This window comes from Crocodylus porosus, unplaced genomic scaffold, assembly GCF_001723895.1.
Source record: "Crocodylus porosus isolate Cpor-Errol unplaced genomic scaffold, CroPor_comp1, whole genome shotgun sequence".
NCBI lineage: Eukaryota > Metazoa > Chordata > Crocodylia > Crocodylidae > Crocodylus > Crocodylus porosus.
Window position 1 is genome coordinate 20,843,291 of NW_017728915.1, and position 20,182 is coordinate 20,863,472.

Genomic DNA, 20,182 nt, shown 5'->3' on the forward strand with positions numbered 1-20,182 from the left:
AGGTTCAATAGTCTGTATTATGCAGGAGGTTAGACTTCAATGATCATAATTGTTCTTCTGGCCTTAAAACCTATAAAAGGCTACTTTATGAGCTGAATCATTTATCAATGCACAAGCACTGCAGGACTGGGACCACCCTGATAGACTTAATTTATCTCCATTTATAGCTAAACTCAATTTGGAACATTTTGAAAACCTTGCTGATACAAAGCAGTAAATCAAGACATTTCTAAACATATTAAAGGATGCATGCAAGAAAAGAATTAATGCCTTATCCTTCCAATCGGAGGGTTGACACCCTGTGGTGTGGAGGCAATATCAGAAAGGTCTAACACTGCTCTCCATTCTGCCACAGATAATAAGGAACATTAACACGTATGCCAGAACAAAGACTCTTGCTCAGGGCTTTCTGGATATGGCACTCTTCACTGCTAATGCCTCACAAATGAAACACCTTCTGCAACAAGGAACTGATGCACAGTTTTATTACTTTCTTTTTGTCCTTCTGGTAAGTTATGTTTAACACTGACTGTTTCTGAAAACAAGGCATACTTTCAATCTGTTGTAGAGCCCTTCAGCTGCTAAGACCTTTGCTGCTTTTTGGAATGATGGAAGGGAATTTCAGTGAAAAAATTAGGAAAGGTGTTAGACCTGTGTCCAAAGGAAGTGGGAATATATTTCTGGGAGAAGAGCATGATGGCTGAGTAGTCATAAGGGCACAGTTCTAAGAGCCTAGAAAAAGAGCTGTGGTGATTTTACTGTTTTTCTTTGTTATTTAAGCCCTGTAAAGGGACAAGTTGAACTTTGCCTCCCATTTGGACTGTGTGCAAGCAGGATGTTGGAAAAGGCTCTTATTTAGATGCAGTCCCATTTAGAAGACCAAATCCTTCTTACTCACAAGTCAAAGGTTCATCATTTTATTGGTGGGGTGGGAGGAATACAACTTAACAATTTTCCAGGGGTTGTAGTTTAACTTTTTTTTTTTTTTTGTAAATAATGTTCTCATGTGTAAAACATTTTTGAATACTGATCAACCTCTTAGCTGCAAAGGGGAGCAGGCCCATACATTTGTTGACCACAACCCCTGGTGTAAGTAAGAAGTGCTTTTGAAAACATTGTCTGTGGTGGTATCATAGAAATTATAGTTACCAGGGCTAGGAGGGCTAGGAAAAGTAGGGCTAGGAGGGCTTAGGAAGTCATCTTGTCCAACCCCCTCTTCAAGGCAGGATCATCCCTATCTATATCATCCCAGGCAAATATTAGTCTAATCTCCACTTAATAAATTCCACTGGTAAAAATTCCACAACCTCTCTGTCTTCTGGCGCTTCACCACCTTCATAGACAGAAAAGTCTTCCTGCAAGCTAACTTAAATCTCCTTTGTTGCAATTTAATCCCATTGTTTCTTGTTCTATCTGTTGTAGACATAGGGCACATCTGCATGAGATGTTTACTGGAGAACTGCCTAATTAGCTCCACAGTAAAGTCTCAACATTTACACGTGTGGCCCTATTAGGCCACAGGAAACTATTAACTCCACCGCAGGTTAGTACTTGTAAATACAAGTATTATCCTGCGGCAGTGTTCTGTAGTGCGCAGCAACACAAGTGGAGATGCTAATGGGGCTGGCTGGGGCACAAGGGTGCTTCAGTGTGGGGGCTGCCTGCCAGCTAGCCCCACGCTAGAGCACCCTCATACCCCATTCAGTCCCTATACAACACCCTGAGCCAGGCTGGAGAAGCCCTGGACTGCCAGACTGACCCCCAGGATCCCCCTGCCAACCAGGGCTGCTCCAGCCTGGCACAAGGTGCTACATTAGGCCAGACCTGGGCATATGTGAAGATGCGGCGCCTGGGAGCAATAAACTCTGGCAGAGTAACTGATGGAGTTTATTGCTTCATGTTAATTTCACATGTAGACATGCTCATAGAGAACAATTGATCACCATTCTGTAACAAACTTTTATGTATTTGAAGACTGTTAACAAATCCCCCCAGTATTCTCTTTTCCAGACTAAATAATCCCAATTTTTCCAACCTTTCATTATAAACTATGTTTTCTAGGCCTCCTGTCTTTCTCTTTCTCTTCTCTGTCCAGTATATCTACTTCTTTCTTAAAGTGTAGTACCTAAAAATAAGCCCTCTCCAGTGCTGAGTAGCATGAAAGAATTATTTTCAATGGCTTGCATACAATACTCTTATTTAAACAGCCCAGTATGCTACTTTTTTTTTCCAACAATATTATACTGTTGATTCATATTCATCTTGTAGTCCACTATATCCCCTGGGTCCTTTTTACAGTACTGCAGCCTGGCAGACCAGTAACTTGTTCTTTCTTCATTCTATTTGTTTCCCACACACACAGAAGAAAAGACTTACTTAGCGTGCTCAGCCAAGACATCCTCTTTCATACTGACATTAATACCACCTTATGTCTATTGGAAATGCCCTGTCTGTTAACTTCTAAGACTGCATTTACCTTTTTCATAGCTGCATCACATGTGTGGCTCATAGTCATCCTGTGATCAAACTAATGCACCCTAGTCATTCCTCTTCTCCTCCTCCTCCTCTGTCATTTCCAATTGTTGAGCACATGGGCTAGTTGTTAGCCCCTGAGTGGATGATGTTGCCCCTTCTGCTATTAAATTATATCCCATGTCTGTAATTCCAGTCTGCAAATTCCAGTTCTTAGTAAATATAATTCCAGTTCTTTGTGGACTCTATTCTGATCATTTCTATATTGACACTGCCTCAGGACATTGTCATCAGCCAATTCCTTAAGTACAGTCCTACTTTTGTGCCAAGTTATTAATGAAAATATTCAATAATTTTGATCCCAAGACTCATCCTCCAGGAACTCCACAAATAACTTTAACCTCCAGTAAATAGTTCCCCTTCAATATGACCTTCTGTTGTCTCCCTTATAATCAGTTACTTATAGTTTTTGTCCTAATTCCCTCTTCTCCAGCTTGATTAGTAAGCAACAGATCTATGTGGCAACAAATCAAATGCTTAACTGAGGTCTGGATGCATTAGGTCTACTGCATTTATCTTGCCCAGAAAAAGAGTCTTCTTATAAACACGAGGTTACTGGGTTAGTGCATTTTATCCCATTTTCCACTTACCCCTGTCTTTAATTACTATTTCCTTAAAATTTGTTCTGAAGCCTTGCGAACTATTGAGGTCACAGTGACAGCTGCCTAGAACACTTTCCTCCCCTTCTTTCTTCATATACATGCTGTATGTGCTAGTCCCAGTCATGCAGTATGACCCACAACCTGATAGCTTTATTACAGTTCCTTGCATTTAGATTGCAGATTGCCAGTTCTTTCATCTTGTCCACCTTATTTGATCACATTAAGCTCTTTAAGTATTCCTCTTTCTTTGGATGCATTTTCCATTTCCATGCACTCATCCTGCTGTTAAGACATCCTGCCTATATCACTTTCCAATTGCTGTTCTTCTTCTCCTTCCAATGAGTGTGTGGCATATGGAGAAATATCATGACTTTCAGTTAATCAAATATGAGTGCCAGAGGACCATGTTCCCTGCCGTATTCCTCCAGTAAGAAGATGGAGAAATGGTACTTTCCCACATACATACTTTAAGAATAATATTGAGGACCAGATCCTAATTAAAATGTGCTCCTCACCTCAGAGTAGATCTTGTGTAGAAGGAGAACTTCTCCTGAAGTAGTAGCAGCATAAATAAATAAAACTTCTCTTTTCAGTTTTGTGTATAGTAGTGCTTTTTCCCGTAAGAACTTAATCTAGCATATTAAATTAAGTCAAATACTCCTCTTGTCAGTATAAAAATAATTAGCACAATTTTTTTAAAAGAGCACATTACAGAAAAGAATTGTTTTTAGAAAACCAAAGAAAAAAGCAAAACCGAAAAAAGCCAAAGCTTTCCCTTTCCAGTATTATTTTAATGAGCTGAATTGTAATGGGTTTAAAATTGCAATCAAAAGAAAAAAGCACAGAAATGCCCCATTTTAATTTTAAGCCATATCTACTATTATTAATGCTGCTAATAGCTTCCACAGCCATTAGTATTAAGTGGCCTAAAAAGCAGACAAAACTCAATGGTTAAACCAAACCATACACAAAGTTAGATAGATAGATAGATAGATAGATAGATAGATAGATAGTTAGTAATAAACCCTCTTCCTCGCAGCCTGTCAGATATGCATACCCATCTCCTCTGGGTTCAGTCTCTCTGTCTGAGGCTCTCTCCTCAGGTTTGTTTGCAGAACCTGGCCCCACAGACCATCTCCACAGCTGATCTATCCAGCGGCAACGTCTCTTAGTTCACCAAGTGCAGACACCGACCCAGTGGAAACTGGAATGTGACTAAGTATCCCTGCATATCTAGCAATAGAGCTTCTATCATTATGAATCAGTCAGATAGTTTTCTCTTTAGGAAACAATCATGTATATTCCTGTACTCTTTATCAGAAAAACAAAAATCCAAGCACATTTTAAAGTCAGTCATGAGAACATTACAAAATAAAAGCAAAGCAACATGAATGAGCAAATGAGAAATGAGCAAAACATACAAGAGGGGAGCTTTTATAGCTTCCTGTGGGACAAAATACGCGTTGTTTAATGCTCAGACCTTTTCTACACTGAGGACTTTAGCCATCAGTGTAGCTGCATCAGTATCAATCCTTAAATGAGACAGAGCAAGCTGACACAAGCCAAGATTGGCCCCAGGTCCACTTGCTCCTGCTATAGAGCAGGATGATTCTCAGATAAGCTAAAACCTGAAGATTTGCTTGAGTAAGAGTAGGAGGATTTGGCCCAATGCTTATAATACCCATTTAGAAGCTTACACCTTTGTTTTTTCTTATGTAAATCACCTTCTTTTGCATGCTGTCACTAATCATTTATGCTATAATAACACCCAAGAGTTATATTACTGTGGGTTAGGGCCCATTGCATAAGTACTCCCTGTCTTCTCGCCTTTTAAAAGGTTATGAAAGAATCAGGATTTCTTTAACAAATATTCATTGCATATATTGCTTTACCCTGTCAAAGTATAGTAGAGTATCCCTCAGCAATAGCTAATGATGTCTTCAACAATGTCAGCACACTGCAGGATTAAAGTTTCTTTGGTTGGTTGTTTACAGCAGCTGCTGCAGAGACAGAGGAGTGAACATAAAACACTGATTCTGTTCCTAAAAAGAAAGCAAATTTCTTTTGTAATTCTTTGATGTAGTACATTGTAACAAAAACAAACCACACAGAGCACCTTCCTCCTGCTGAGGCACAAGGGGAGTTACAGCTGAGAAACACCTACAGGATTTGCTCCATGCTTTTAAACTGTTTTAAGGCAATACAAAGTTTTCTGGAAGCCCAGATTGGTTAAATTTTGGATGCAAAAACTTAAGCACAAACTTTCAGTGCAAAAGCAATACTCAGAGTTACCTGTGAGCTGTTCCTGGACTTGATCCTGAAGATTATTAAAGTTAGGGATGACTGCCAGATTTGGTGGGAGAGGTCTAGAAATGACAACATGGCAAATCTTCCATCATCCTTCACTGACCATTCATGCCAGCATACTGCATTTCACACAGTGTTTGACATCTGATCACTGTTCCTAAGTCTTTTTCATACACTTCTACACCATCAGGAACTCTTAAATTTCCTACACACACACAAACACTATACATATATAATATATAAACACATACGTACATGTATGTGTGTGTATATATATATATATATATATATATATATGTATATGTACGTGTGTGTGTGTGTGTGTGTGTGTGTGTATATATATGTATGTATATATTTCCTTTGTGTATGTACGCACGATAGACCTGTAAGGCCATATGATTTTAAATGGATGTGCACAATCGCATGCCTAATACATGAGTGCCAGTCAGGCATTTAGATATACAAATTGCCAGTTTTGTTTTTTACTGATGATTTATGCAAGCATAATCATAGTAACCACACAGTAGTCACCAAGCAGGTGGGCATATTTTTCACACACTATTGCATATAATATATCAGTGCCTTGATGTTAATCCTTCCCATTAAGGCAATAACTGAACAGCTAGTACATGGCCACTCTGCAAACAGAAGGACGTTAGTCTAATAAAAGATGGTGACATGTTGATTTGGTCTGGATAGAGCTATAGTACCCAACACATCTGGATTTTGTAGCAGGTATGTAAGGGGCCTCCCCTGCAGCAGCAGAGCCCTCAGTTATGCTGCTGAGGAGATAAGCTGCGGTTAGCCTTATCTCAGGAATGAAGTAATAAGGACGTCCTGTGAGGTGCCTGCAACATCATGTTCATGACCCCAGTTTCTGTCATGCTCAAGAGCAGCAGCTTGAGTTAACCCCAGGGTGTCCTCAACACTTTGTTCTTGGGGTTGCCATGCACAGAGCGAGAGCCGGTGGATAGAGCTCATTTCAGCAGCAGAATGACTTAGCACTCTGCCACCACCGTTGAGACATACCATTCTCTTGGGAGGGCATCACTCAGGACAAATAAAGTAGATCTTAAATGTAAAACATCCTTGCTTAAAGTGATGTCTCTACCAAAAAAGAAAACCCTTCCTTTAACATGCCTCTAAAGCCAAAAGAATCCACTCCACCTTCCCCTGCTGCAACAGAGACAGCTTAACAAATTTAAATAATTTTGTGTAAAATATTCCTATCTAAGACAGTCATTTGTATGCTGGATTTTCACTCAATGCAATATGCAACAGCTGAGATACCTTATCATACCCTGAAAGCTGACACTATAAGGAACTCCTGAAAATATTACACAGATTTTGAATAGCAAAGAACATTCAGAAAAGTAGCTGGCAAGCAGCCTCTCGAACCATTTTTAAAAGCAGACACCATTCGCTGTTTCACAGTGTTATTAAGTGGAGGGGGAAATCCTGTGTGTAGCATCCATTTTAAATGCAGCTTTCTAAACAGCTTAATAAAAGGGGAAATCATCTTAAAATGCAAAAAAAAAAAAAAGATCAAAATATTTCCCCCGCTTTTTGGCTGCCTTAGGGTTAATTCCCCCATACAGAAATTTTCTAAGAGAATCTGCTACCAAAATGTGAATCTGATAAGATAGCAGTGTTGTGTTCTGCAGAGTGGGCTCCCACTGAAAGCATTACAGAAGCACCCCGACCCCTCTAGTCGGCTGGCTTAACAGCATCTTCAGAGATGCATTAACGATGGCCTTTCTCTTCCCATCAATTATTATTCATTTTGTGGCCGCACCTGGATCTCCTCATGCTAAGGGATGATCAACACAGACTAGCAAAATGGTCTCTCCCTCAAAGATTTACAGTTTCATTGGGCCATGAGTCCAACCCTGCACTGACAAATGCATTTTTAACGCATCTTACAACTTCATTGAATGTCAATAGTGGGACGATGGGTATCTCAGTTTAAACACAGAACTAAGTTGGTCCATTGTCCACTGCAGCTAAAAGATGCATCAAAACTCACGGTGCCAAGTGCACACAAATTAGTTTTTACCTCACAGATTGCTGCCTTTGACTTAGATACTTCCTAGTTCTGAGGTTGATTTTTTTCCCAGTTCAAGCAAATCTTGGTATTTGTTTAGTGGTATCATTAAGGAAAGCTGCACTTTCAAATATCTCTTCTTTTCAAACAAAAACATAAGCTTTCTTTCCTGGCATGCTTCCTGAAACCTTTGTCTGGAATTAGATCTGGATTTCATAAAGAATCAGAAGTAGTGTATAGCTTGATAAAAAAAATGTTTTTAAAAACATCTTTCACTCCTGACTCCTAAATCCTTTATGTGTTGATGATAAAAACACACTCATTTTGCCAGTAGTGTATTGCTGGTGTTCAAGGTTTTGTAAATCAGAGCTTTACTTTTTTTCTTCAATTTCTGTTCACATCCAGAGATGTTAAAATGGGCTATTATAATATTAATTGTATCAAGAGATGCTGCATTTTTGTCTCCCATCTCTGATGTTTAAATTGCAGTGGATAGGGGGAAGTTTCCAGGTGTCCTTGCAGGCAAGTAGCTTGCTTTCTTCATCGATAAAGAAAATGATTCCTCTAAAAGACAGCAAAAAAAGTCTTGGGACTTTGGCTGTGAATAATACCACTGCACCAGTGGTAGATTCAGGTTTTTGACTTGTGGACCATGTTTAAATGAGTCTAAGCCAAATCTAAACTGACAAAGGAAATCTGTCCTCTGGAAGCTCAGCCCTTTAGAAAATGGCTTGTTTATTTTGGGCTAATAAGAGCTGCTGTAAAAATGACTCTGAAGATTTTTAAAAATAGAAGAAGGAGGTATTTTTAGATTAAGATTTTAAACACAAGAAGAAATGGAAATCAAGACAGTGTTGGCCCAGCCTAGCTAGGAAAATGAAACAAATCCATATTGTTATTCTGCCAGCCACAAACCATTATTTTTTCATTCCTTCATTTTTACTTGTCACCTGAACAATGGGTACCCAACTAAGTAGATTTTATGAAAGACTAAATGTTTTAAGCTCCACCGTGAAGCAATGAAAGGCATAGAACTAAGGGTGCAGACAGAAGTGGCAATTTTCACCCAATCTGGCCGCACAAAGTAGTTTATAGCTGTGACCAGGCACGCACATGGCTGCAGACAGCTTCAAAAATAGTTGATGGGGTGAAAATCTGACCATGAAGGTGTTTTGAAACAAAGTATCCTTCTGTGCTGCCTGTTGGCCTTGAGCTGTTTTCAGAATGGGAGGGAGCAAAAGGAGAGGAGGGAGTTCTGTCTGGGGGGTTTCAGACCCTGCTGGAGGGTGGGGTGGGTGTATTGGTGCCCCCCCCCCCTTAAGAGCATCCACCGCCGGCTGAGGAACCCCCTAGAATGAACTCCCTCGGCTCCCTTTCCCCAAACCCATTCTGAGACAGGGATAGTCTGGGAGAGAGGAGGGGCCGTAGCTAGGGGAAACCAGCACATGCCAGCAGTGGCTCTGGCTAGAAGCTATGGGGTGCTAAAGCAAGCCCTCCCTTCACTTCCATAGTGCTGAGCTGAGGTGGGCATGGTCAGGCCCCAGCAGGATACTTTGATTAGGGAAGGGTTCCTCCCTGCCTCCTGACCAGCCCAGCAGGCAGTTGCCAACATAGTGTTTATCAGCTCATTAAGAAAATAATAGATTCCCTCCATTAGTTCAAGCTCTTAAACAGCTTTTCCAAGGAAGGACATTACCAGCTACCTGCTGATTCTGCCTATGTCCTGTCTGCCATAGCATGTAGTCTGCTAGCTAATGAGGAGAGGTGTCTGTGCAGAGCGGACTGGGGAATCCCCGCTTAGGAGGGATTGGTGAGTGGAGGGGGGGAGCATGGGGAAGCCAGGCAGATGCCTGCAGTCTCTACCAGAGCTGCAGCCAGGGAGCAGCGGGGAGGGACCAGCCCTGCTGTGGAGCAGAGAGCCCCGCACAGCTCAGAGAACAAGCCAGGATGCTAGGGAACTCTGGTTTAACTTAAACCAGCAAGGGGTCTGGAATAGACATTGCATAAACTGGTTTGACCCAAATCAATAAAGTCTGATACTACATTCAGCCAGGTTTATCTCAAACCAGTTTCAGCCATTTTCAAACTAGTTTATGTGCACAGTACATCTATTCTGTTACAGGTTTAAACCAGTTTCTGATCACTTAAACCAGTTTATGTGTAATATCTGTCCCTAGCCTAACTGTCTTAAGATTTCCTGTAATCCAGGATGAGGACACATAAGAAATACCTCAGTCTTGTACCTTAACCTTGATCCTATTCTCATAAAGTTCAAGAAAAAATTGTCCAATGGCTTCTACAAGGGCAAAACCAAGTCAACAGTGTTTCTTTTTTTATTATTTATTTTAAAATGCATTCCCTCCCCTTCCCCAACCATTTCTGACTTTTCTCTCCCCCTCTATTCCCTATAGATAAGTATAAAAAAGCTCAAAATTAGGATAAGCTTTAAGCATTTTTATTTTTGGTGGCAAGTTTTGGTTTTGGATATCCATTGTTTTATAATTATTAGGTTTGTATTAATTTTTACTGTTCTATATTGTATTGTTGTAATTTTTGTATTGATTTTTGTTGCTTCACATGGATATTCTATGGTTTAGCCCTGTGTTTGTAAGTGAACCAAAGTAATGTCAAGTTTCCATTTTATATGTCAAGCCTCCAGCTTCTGTCCTCTGCCTGGGCATCCCATGTTGCAACAATATGACCCCTCCCATGTAAATTGGTTCCCAGATGAATGAGAATAATTGGGTATGATTGAGATACAATGGTAGCAGGCCTCTACTGAATGGCCTGTAATGACTGGGCCATCACCTCACATTGATTCATCCAGGAACCACGGACCTCACCCAAGAACAGAGACAAGACCAGCATTTGAAAAACAAAAGACCCTGCAGAACCAACAACTCTATCATTGTACCCCACCATTACAGACACCCAAAACTGCACATCCCTGCATGGAGCATACATGCTCAGTACGCCAGGGGCTGACCCTTGCCTGGGCATGCCTCCTGTCACTAGGGTCACACACGGTCTGCCCCTATAAAAAGGGGCAGTGAAGATAGACCCAGTGGGAACGCCATTTCCATCTGGACCAGACCAGCTTCACGTCACCTATCCACCCCAGAGGCCCCCCCAGCGACCTCCCCTGGACAACATCTACTGGACAAGGACCCCTTCCAGGCTGGATAGGTAGCTATTACCTGCATACCTCCTCCTACAATTTGGACTCTCTCTCTCTCTCTATCTCTCTCTCTCTCTCTCTCTCTCTCTCCCCTCCTGGACTTCAGTGGACTTCAGCCCCTGCACCAAGCCTTTCTAACCTCTGCTGCCATTGTATGTGTGGGTGTGTGTGTAGGTGCCAGGGAACCAATTTGGCATTGTGTCACCATCTCCTCTGTTCAATAAAACCACTGTCACTTGCACCCCCAAGTTGGGTCATGTTTTACTGAATCCCAGTCCCTTCCCTATCTTAAATTCCAGCCTCATTCTCTCTCTGTCTCTCAGCTCCAGTTCCTACCCTCTCTGCTAGTTTTCCCATCCCTTCCCAATTCCATCTCCCCTTTTCTGCCACCACTCAGCATCTCCTTGCCTTCCTGCTGTCCCTGCTACTTTTCCTGTGATTTTCTGCTACACTCTCTCTGTTTTCAGGCTTCCCTCCCCACCCCCCCCGCAGCTTCCCAGCTCCTATTAGCTGTCCTGCAGTTGTCTCCAGCTTCCAGCACCTACTGCCGCTCTCTGCAACTTCTCTAGCTGCCCTGGAGCCATCCTCTGGCTCCCCACACCTAGAGCCCCTCTTTAACTTCCACACTTTCCTTTAATCCTATTTTTCCCTCCTCTCCCCATCTACACCTTTTCAGCTACCCCGTAGCTCTGGCTCCAGTCCCAGACTCTGTGCCAGCATGCTTCCCTGTTCTGAAGGCTTTGGGTGTTGTCTTTTAATCAATTAAGATCAATTAACCTAAAGCCACCCCTGAGCCTCAGTTCTTCAGCCCAGGCCCCTGTAGTCTACCGATTCTAATCCTGGTCCTGGTAACTTTAACCCCCTACACTTCTACTTTCTTACCTTAACCTTTCTCCAGGTATCCCAAGTACCCCAAGCACATAAATACATACATATCACAATACCCAATTTGGGAACTCACTTGTGTGTGTATGTGTAGATGGGTGATATGTGTGTAAATTAGTGAATACACACATATACATTTATAGATATAGATATTGTGTGTGTGTGTGTGTGTGTGTGTGTGTGTGGTATATAAATTAGTAATCCACATATGCGTATTGAATGTGCAGGTGTTGGTAACTGGTAACTGATTCTGTGTAAATTTGGTGTGTGTAGTGTGTGTGAACCCAGACTAGTTATTTTGAACGTGTGTGTATCTGAGTTGCTAGTGTGAGAGCGTGTGTGTGTGTATATACATGGCATTGTGTGCATGATTTTTATGTGTGCATGTGCAGTTGTACACCATACCCTCCTGTCTAACAGCGCAATATTGAGATCCTGAGCATTGGCCTGACCCCTCAGAGCAACCGGCACACCCACCTGCAAGCCAATGGACCAGATTTCCTCCCCGCACACATAGTTACAAACATTAGAAGATTACTGATAGGAAATTTTTTTCAAATAAGCTAAAGTTCAGACGGCCATCAGAGCCACTTCTCATTCTGTTGCACATTGAGGAAGTTGAGATTTGTATATATTAAAATATGTAAATATAATTACTTATTTTTATAATTATATTTAGAGCCTCCAAATCACCCACATAATTTTCAGGTCTACATGGCCCTAAATCTACTAAATCCTATGTTCACTGAGTTGCCCTTTATTTTGTATCCCCATGCAATATTTCCATCACAGTGAGGCAGTGTTGTAAAGATACTTTAGGAAAACAAAGCCTTCCATCAATTTAACAAAACATTAAGCAAAACTAGGTGATGAGGAAAGCCCAAAGTTTTGAAGTCAGGATAAAACTCCTAAAACATTAATCATTGTCCAAAGCTAAAGAAGATAAGAAGCTTCCAACACATGTTGGAACAAGAAACACATGTTGACTTCTCCCACTTGAAACTGCATCTCTCTTGAGTGTTCTGACTCCCATTTTTGGAAGGTAAACCAAAAGGCTGGCTGCCCCATCCAGTGTCAGTTATTTGGCCTGCTCACTCCTTCATGAGCAAATATGTCTCTTTGTTTCTACCCCTGTCCCAAGCTCCCTCCCTTTCATCTTCTCCCTGGGATGTCTCTTCATCAGCTCTGTTGAGGAGTTCATGGTGCTCCCCACCTAATGTTCTCACTTCATTCTTCCCCAAAGTGGTTCATCCTTCTTCCTCTCCACCTGGTGCATTTGAAAAGAGCTAACTTGAAGCTGCTGCTGGTAACTACCTCTCTATAAAAAACCCAAAAGGAGAACTCTGCCCAAGTGCATACCACCTGGAAGCAATACAACCCAGGCCTCAACACTATCCTGACTTTGCATGGAGCATACAGATTCAATCATGAGATTCCCAAGTATTCGTCTATCAGCTACTGAGCCCACAAGAAATCTCTTCACAGTTCTGTCATGGAAGTAGCAGTGGTGGCAGACAGCCATCTCCCATTCAGATTCCCAGGTCTGTTAGTAGTACGTTCTTGTGCCTCTCTTGGTCGTAACTCGTTTCATTTTGGTACTATATGGTATGTATATACCACCTCCTTAGTAAGATCAGGCATGCTGCTGAAAAATAAATCAAAGCCTGAGGCTGGTGCTGGGAACACAGTAAGGGCCACATCAAACAATCTACTCCACAAATCTGTGAGCCGGGTGCAAACAAAGTGGTATGAGTAGGCAATATGTATTTTCTAGAGGTATGCCCAAAGTTGCTAAGGGGGCAGGGTAGAGATATCCTTGGAGACCTGAGGAAAAGCAGTCCTCGTAGATTGCTTGTCAGGCACTCACCTGTACGTATGGTCTGGCCAGCTCCAAACAACTCCCAGTTATGAGCTATTTACAGAAGGAGCACCTCTGCCCTACTCAACAGTACTGAAGAAATAATTCCCTTATCTGGTCGTATCAGCAATAAGCCAAGCTGAGAGGTTGTGCCACCCCCACATCATCAGTGTAACCATCACACTTATTCTTTTTCTCTCTCTCATCTTTTGTGTAGCACAGACTTAACAGCTTATGCTCCAACATGACTCCCTACAGCCTCACCTACTCTGTTCCCTTTTGGTCTAGTTCTAAAATGGAGTAAATTGCAGATGTCAGCAATCTAGGGGTTGTCATCCTTCTTAGCTGCTACTGGGAGGCATCCTTAAGTTAGAGAACATGCACGGGACATATTCTTTGGAAGTGAGCAAACATTTTACTCACGGTCTGTTTATCCCTCTTTGTTTGCGAAACAGTCCTCCTCCTTTCACCTTAATAAATAGAAGAATTAATGAAAGCTGCTTTTTGGGCACCCTGAACTATTCCTTTTATATAACTGTCGAAAGGAAAAGTGAACAGGATTGACAATTTCATTTATCTTTGTGATAGAAATGCAAAGTAAAGAATTTGTAGCAAGTTATGTGCACATCATAATAAAAGGGCAGCAAGAAGCCCTTTTCCAGCCAGTGCAATTTATTTACCTCTTTTCAAAATCAGCTCCTTATTGTGTGCCTACAAATCTGTATGCTCTGAATATGCATTCAGAAAGAAAGAAAACAGGATAACTTTGAAAGGGTATTACATAGGAAATTGCAAAAAGTACTTTATAATTACTTAGAAGTTTTGTGAAATTAGACAGTGTATTTTTATGCATTTCAATTGGGAATAAAAATGCACTCAGCTGATGGCCATAGAAAACAAAAACAAGCATATGATTATAGCACAATATATGAGTTCACGGTGTGTTTATAACACTATTACTTTAACATTCCAGTGCATTTCAATCATCCTCCAGCTAATTGTGGCAGCTTTATTGATCTACAAGGGGTCAAAGAACATAGAAAATGATGATCCTGAGTGCAGACTTAGTGACAGGTGAGCAACAGTCAAGGGCTTCTAAGAGTGTCCTTGATCCACATACGCAATGCTGGGAGTTCCTCATGTGCTTCGTAGAAAAGGTTGGGAATGAAATGAAGGGATTCTTACAGTTGACCCTGCATCGTGGAGGGCCAGAGTTCAATGTCCTGCTCCATCACAGAGCTGGGCATCTTATGTAACACTGGACAAGTCTCTTCTTCTCTCTGTACGTCAGTTCCCCATCTGTACAATTGGGATTATTCTCTAATGTAGTTTATTCTGTATATTCTGTACATCTGCTTTAAAAATTTTGATTGCTCTATTTAGAAACAATGAGCAAAAGTCTTCAGCTCTGTGAGTGGCTCCAGCCCACTCTTCCCAGACATCAGGAAAGCCAGTCAGGTATGCTACACATGGTAACCTTGCTACTTTGACACAACCATGTGGCCCCAGGGTTCCTTATTACCACCTGTGCTTGTTTCCCAATTTGCCTCCATCAGTAACAACATTCCTATGGAATTAAGTGAGGACAATACTGGGCTCCAAACACCTGTTTCTGTGACGTTAAGTAGCTGAGAAACATCATGCTGTCATTTGCCTTAATCATTTACCTAATCATCATAAAGGTTTTTAAAAAATCAGCGTTAGAAGAATCGTCAGAGTTTCAGAAAGTGTTAAAAAAGAGTGAAAGCAAGACCAAATCAGTTTTAAAAGAACATTCTAGCACAGAGGTGCTCAACCTCCATCACACAGACCAAATCCAGCCCAGGGGGCTCACCTACAGGTCAGGAAGTTGGCAGCAGGGAGTGGTGGAAGCTCCACGTGTCCAGATCATTGCCTAGGTCATTGCCCACACAGTGGGATCAGAGCCATGCCATCCCCCATGCATCCACGCTAGGACTGGGACTGAGCTACTTCCTTCCCCACCAATTCCCCCACATTTGGATCAGAGCTTCTCCAGCTGCCCCCCATGCATTAGGACTGGCACTGCCCTGCCTCAACCCACCCCATGCATCCAGACTGGGACCAGGACCAGGCTGCTTTCCCCTCCTTCCCCCACACATCCAGATTGGGGTTGCTCCACCCCACCCCTGAACTAGGTGGATGGATCATGGTCAGGCTGCACAACCCCTGCAGCTGGATCTGGCACCATCCATCTGGCCCATGGGGCAAAAAGGTTGGACACCACTGTTCTAGCATTCCTTTCAGTTGTCCAAAAAATCCAGATAATATTTGTTGCTCTTCATGCTGCTCATAATGCAGAATTTCTTCCTCTGTATAAAGGCTTAAATAGCCAACCTGACTTAAGTTGCTTCTAGCAGCAGTTATTTTAATAGTCTATGAAGAGTGGTAGATTTGCATGGCATTTTGTCATGTAGACTAAGACACAGAGCCTGTACCAAAGGATTTACAATCATACATAAAGATTAGACATGAAACAGCAGTTCAAAGGAATGGGTACAAGGTAACAAGGGTTTTTGAAAGAGAGAGATCTGAGGGGTGCATTTCGAGGAGGTGGAGAGACCCGATGCAATGACTATATGAAGCCAACGAAGGCAAAGAAATGAAAAGACCAGTATAAGGAGAGAAGATGGAAAAGGACACCATAATGAAATGACCTAGGAGGAGATGAGAATATATATGTTTGCTTCATATGTACAAGAATTACATTTAGATCAACCTAACCATTTAGGTTGATCTAAATGCCCAGAAGTATAGGCATTCACAGTACTTAAATTGCCCAAAAAAATGGTGACCCTGATCTAAAGTTAATTTACCTTAGAGGTAAGTTAAATTTAGATCAACCTGGGTTAACTTAATCTAAAATGGGTTAACCTGGTCTAGTGAATGCCAGTACATGTTCACAGCACAACCCTGTGCTATTCCTATGCCCCCAACCCTGACCAGGTTATTTCCAACCCTGACCACCCACTTCCAACTCCTGCCCCCCAGGACTGAGTAACCTGTCCCCCATCCCTGCAGACCTGCCAGCCCCTCTCCACCCCCAGTTACTTATCTCGGTTTCCTGGTACCACGCCCAGCAGTGTGAATTGCCTTCATGTGCCTCTTCTGGTTTAGATATAGGTGGCTTAAAGTAAACTGCCTAAACCTAAACCAGGTCCCGTGAATGCTTGTTCACACCCTAGATAGCATAAGATTGTTCTAGCAGCAATGTATTGCATATTATGGAGAAGGGAAGAAGCAAGAAGCCATAGAGGAAAACGTTACAATAGTCAAGGCAAGAAATGGTCCTGGCACGCACCAAGTTGGGTTTGGGTTCAAAGAAGAAGCAGCAGTCAGATGGATTAAAATGTGTAGTTGCCAGTGGGGCCATAGTGGAAGAGTGGAGAAGGCAGAAGAAGAAAAAGGAGTGCCATGTAGTTCACTGTCAGGGCAGACACCTTTTCCACTGTCTCCCAACACCAGAACAAGTCCAATGATGAAATAACAATAATTCATGACTACAAACAACTCTGCCTCTGGTTTGCTTTCACAGGTATTTTATTGTATTTACAAAAGCCTGGCAAATCTAACCAACCATTAAAATCTGTAATCACACTGACAAGAAATGTACAGGCTTTGACTGAGTATACGCATGTAAGTGCAGATGAAGAAAAATAAGTTGAACTTCCGATTCTCAATGAAGAGAGAGAATAATGTGCTTAGACAGTTTTAGTAATTTTCCATGTATTAACTGCTAGTGTAGTATTCTTTTTATTTATGTTTATAGTACTGGCAAAGTACAGATGGACAGAATGCAGGCATAAGACTATTTAGAAGATAGCTATAGGACAGATGGTCTTCTGGATGTGTAAGAAGGCCTTTCTATAATTAACAGTGGAGTCATTATATTAAAAAAAATCACTTGTGTAATAATCTTTTGCATATTCTTAGTAATATACTAAAATCTATCAGTTACATCGTAGTATTCATTAAAACCACAGAGATCTTACATGTTTTAAGAGTGAAGTAAAAGTAATTAGTTGCAATTTTAATTTAACAAATCTAATTTTATAATTAAGAGTGATTTTTTTTTCTCAGGCTATCATTTTTAATTATGTATTTACATAAATTTGTTAGATGGTTGATGAAATATTAATACTAAAGGCAATTTTCTGTCTGTGAGGAACACTGAGGAAAAACTTTGTTCACAGTACATCTCCAAATCATATCCAATTAAAGTTAAACCATTTGTTCAATGTTTCTATAAGCAGCTCAGTGTCAAAAGCACACCTCTTTTTTTTTACTCACTGAAACCACCAGTTCAAGCTCAATCAGGTGAACATTTTAGTCTCAGCTTGACCTCTGCCATTAGACAAGAAGTCTGGTAAATCATCAGCTATTGCTTAAGAAAAGGTCAAGAATAAGCTGCCCAAAAAGCCTGTTGTTGGATATAGAGGCTGATCCAAGTACAGCCCAAAACAAACAGAGCTTGGAGGAACGATAAAGGAGAATTTTTTTTAAGCTAAAATATTTCCTGAAATGATTTTACAGTGCACAACTACATTCAGAAAGGTAAAGGGTAAGTCCATAAAGCTTACACCGCAAAACCTGGCCATACTAAACCACAGACTTTGTGGGTGGTTAATGTTAGCTTTGTTAACGTGCACCATCACACACACCCTGCCTCCTTTTAGGATGGCTGTTTTCTACCTGTTGATGCTACTAGGGTGTGAATGCCTGGTGTGCTCACGCTCCATGGGACACTGTTCTTCCTGTGAGTCCCTGGGGTTATGTCTACCACTCCTCCTGCCCTCCTCCCAATTCAGTTGTCATATTTGGGCACATATGAAGCAGGAGTGGGCAGGACTTGTTTCTCAATAGCAATCCTAACCTCAGAAGAAAAGCAGGACAAACATAGCCAGAGTGAGACTGCAGACATGTGCTGACTTGAAATTTTCCAGACACTTTTTTGGCTAAAATGGGGGGCTGAGGGGTTAAACCATTTTTTTCATCCTTTTTGTGCAGTTTTTTCCCCCTCCCACAAATTTTAATCAAAATGATCTTATTAATTAAAGAAGCCTTTTGTGATTCTGCCGTCTGCCAAACACTGGATGGTGATAGATAAAAAATGTCAATAGTGTTTTCAATTTGTGGAAAAAATAGGTGAGTTCAAGTCCTGCAAATTGAGAACAGGATTGAAATGTCAGTTCTCTTTTTGAGATTGATTAGCAAGCTCTTTGACATCTCCCAAGGGTCTTCCTCTCATTCATAGCTGCTCCTTTTTCCATACATGCAAAAATATGGATGATTCCCACAGATCCTACCATGCTTCCCACAGATGCCCTCCATTTTTTAGACTTAAAAATAATTGAAATGCTATAGTATAAGACAGCATGTCCAGACTGTGATGTTGTAGCCAACTAGAGGTTTAGCCTCCTTAAAATGAATGGAGACTGTGTGGTTTTAAACACCTCCATCATAGACTTAATGGAAATGACAGCGTGCAAGTCAGAAAGAAAATGCACTTGGAGCTCTATGTTTTTTACAGAGGACAGTGTGAGGTGTGAGGCTTAGAGGGCAGAGTCAAGCAGGCTGCTTCATGGGGCTGAGGATGGAGTGGCCTCAGGTGTAGTTATTTTTGCTGGATATGTAGCATCCTTACTAATTCCAGCATTCACTTCTGAAAAAAGCAGGGCCATGTAACACCCTGCCCTGTGCATGCTACCAAGAGCATCAACTTTCTTTGGAAGCATAAGAACTAGTAGGACTGTTGCATGACCAATGTATAATGACCCTTGCAACATTTCTTCCCATTTATCAGTCACTGTGTAACCCTCAACTTGCTCCAACATGTAAAACACTCCTTGAAAGGACCTTATCACCATTTATGCCATAAGATATTTAGGCAGATAAGTGTTATATAGGCTTTCTCACAAATGGTAACAATCAAAGGCATAATATATTGTGTTTTCACACAAAAGGGTAGAAGTTAATAGCTCTGGGTACAGAACCAGAGTGCATTCATGGCTATAACAAAAATACTCATTTCAGTCAGGGAACTTTAATCAATGTTCTATTTTGATTTCTCCTTGTAGAGTTCACCTGAAGAATAATATTGTGACAGGACTAATTCTGGTCATCACAGCTGTCAATGTCTTCATCACTGCCTTCTGGTTTTCTCCTCTTCAGCTGACCCCTGAAGACCAAGATCCTGCAGCTACAGGAACCATTGCAGTATATTAGCAGTATCATTACTATGTGCAAAGTGCTCAAAGGGTGAAATATATTACAGTAGACTTTTACACAGGATTATAAGCCTTATATCCAAAAACAAATCAAAATTAAACTGACTCTTTTTGGATAGGGAAAATCTTGGTCTTCAAGCAGGCATGTTGCCCCTGCTCAGTTACACTACTTATAACCAAGTAGAAGTCACTAATCTCAGATTAAGTCTCTTTATTTACAGGGTCAATTAATCCCAAAGTAGATTATTAATCTAGCATGTAAAAGGTATTTCCCTTAATATTTATGATTATTTAAATGACATTTTTCTTCCTTAGGTTGTTAAGCTAGGCAGTTTGTTTCCTGCACTTCCCTGCTTATTGCTACAATTAATACTATGACTAATCTGATATCTGAACTGTTTTATGCTTTGCTTATTGGTTGTGATATGTATGAACATAGGTGTTGATACCACCTGAACAGACAAAATTCTTGAAGTAGAGGTGATATCTTTTATATTGCCTCTGCCCCAAGAGTTTTGTCTGCCTATGCCT

The 20,182-nt window shown here is 41.2% G+C and overlaps 1 protein-coding gene across 1 annotated transcript; it reads left to right on the plus strand.

Annotated features, from left to right (window-relative positions):
- The first annotated feature begins 361 nt into the window (after positions 1-361).
- On the plus strand, positions 362-20,182 carry LOC109310563 (ninjurin-1-like). The gene is made up of 3 exons (XM_019535796.1): positions 362-508; positions 14,380-14,480; positions 19,502-20,182. The coding sequence occupies exons 1-3, from the start codon at positions 416-418 to the stop codon at positions 19,647-19,649; spliced, it is 342 nt and encodes a 113-aa protein (XP_019391341.1). The 5' UTR covers positions 362-415; the 3' UTR covers positions 19,650-20,182.

What these genes read in the sequence shown, in the direction of transcription:
- LOC109310563 (XM_019535796.1), top strand. Translation starts at nt 416, where the DNA reads ATGGCACTCTTCACTGCTAATGCCTCACAAATGAAACACCTTCTGCAA. An exon ending in ACTTTCTTTTTGTCCTTCTG is followed by an intron (nt 509 to 14,379) that starts GTAAGTTATGTT and finishes TTAACATTCCAG; the next exon opens with TGCATTTCAATCATCCTCCA. An exon ending in GAGTGCAGACTTAGTGACAG is followed by an intron (nt 14,481 to 19,501) that starts GTGAGCAACAGT and finishes TTCTCCTTGTAG; the next exon opens with AGTTCACCTGAAGAATAATA.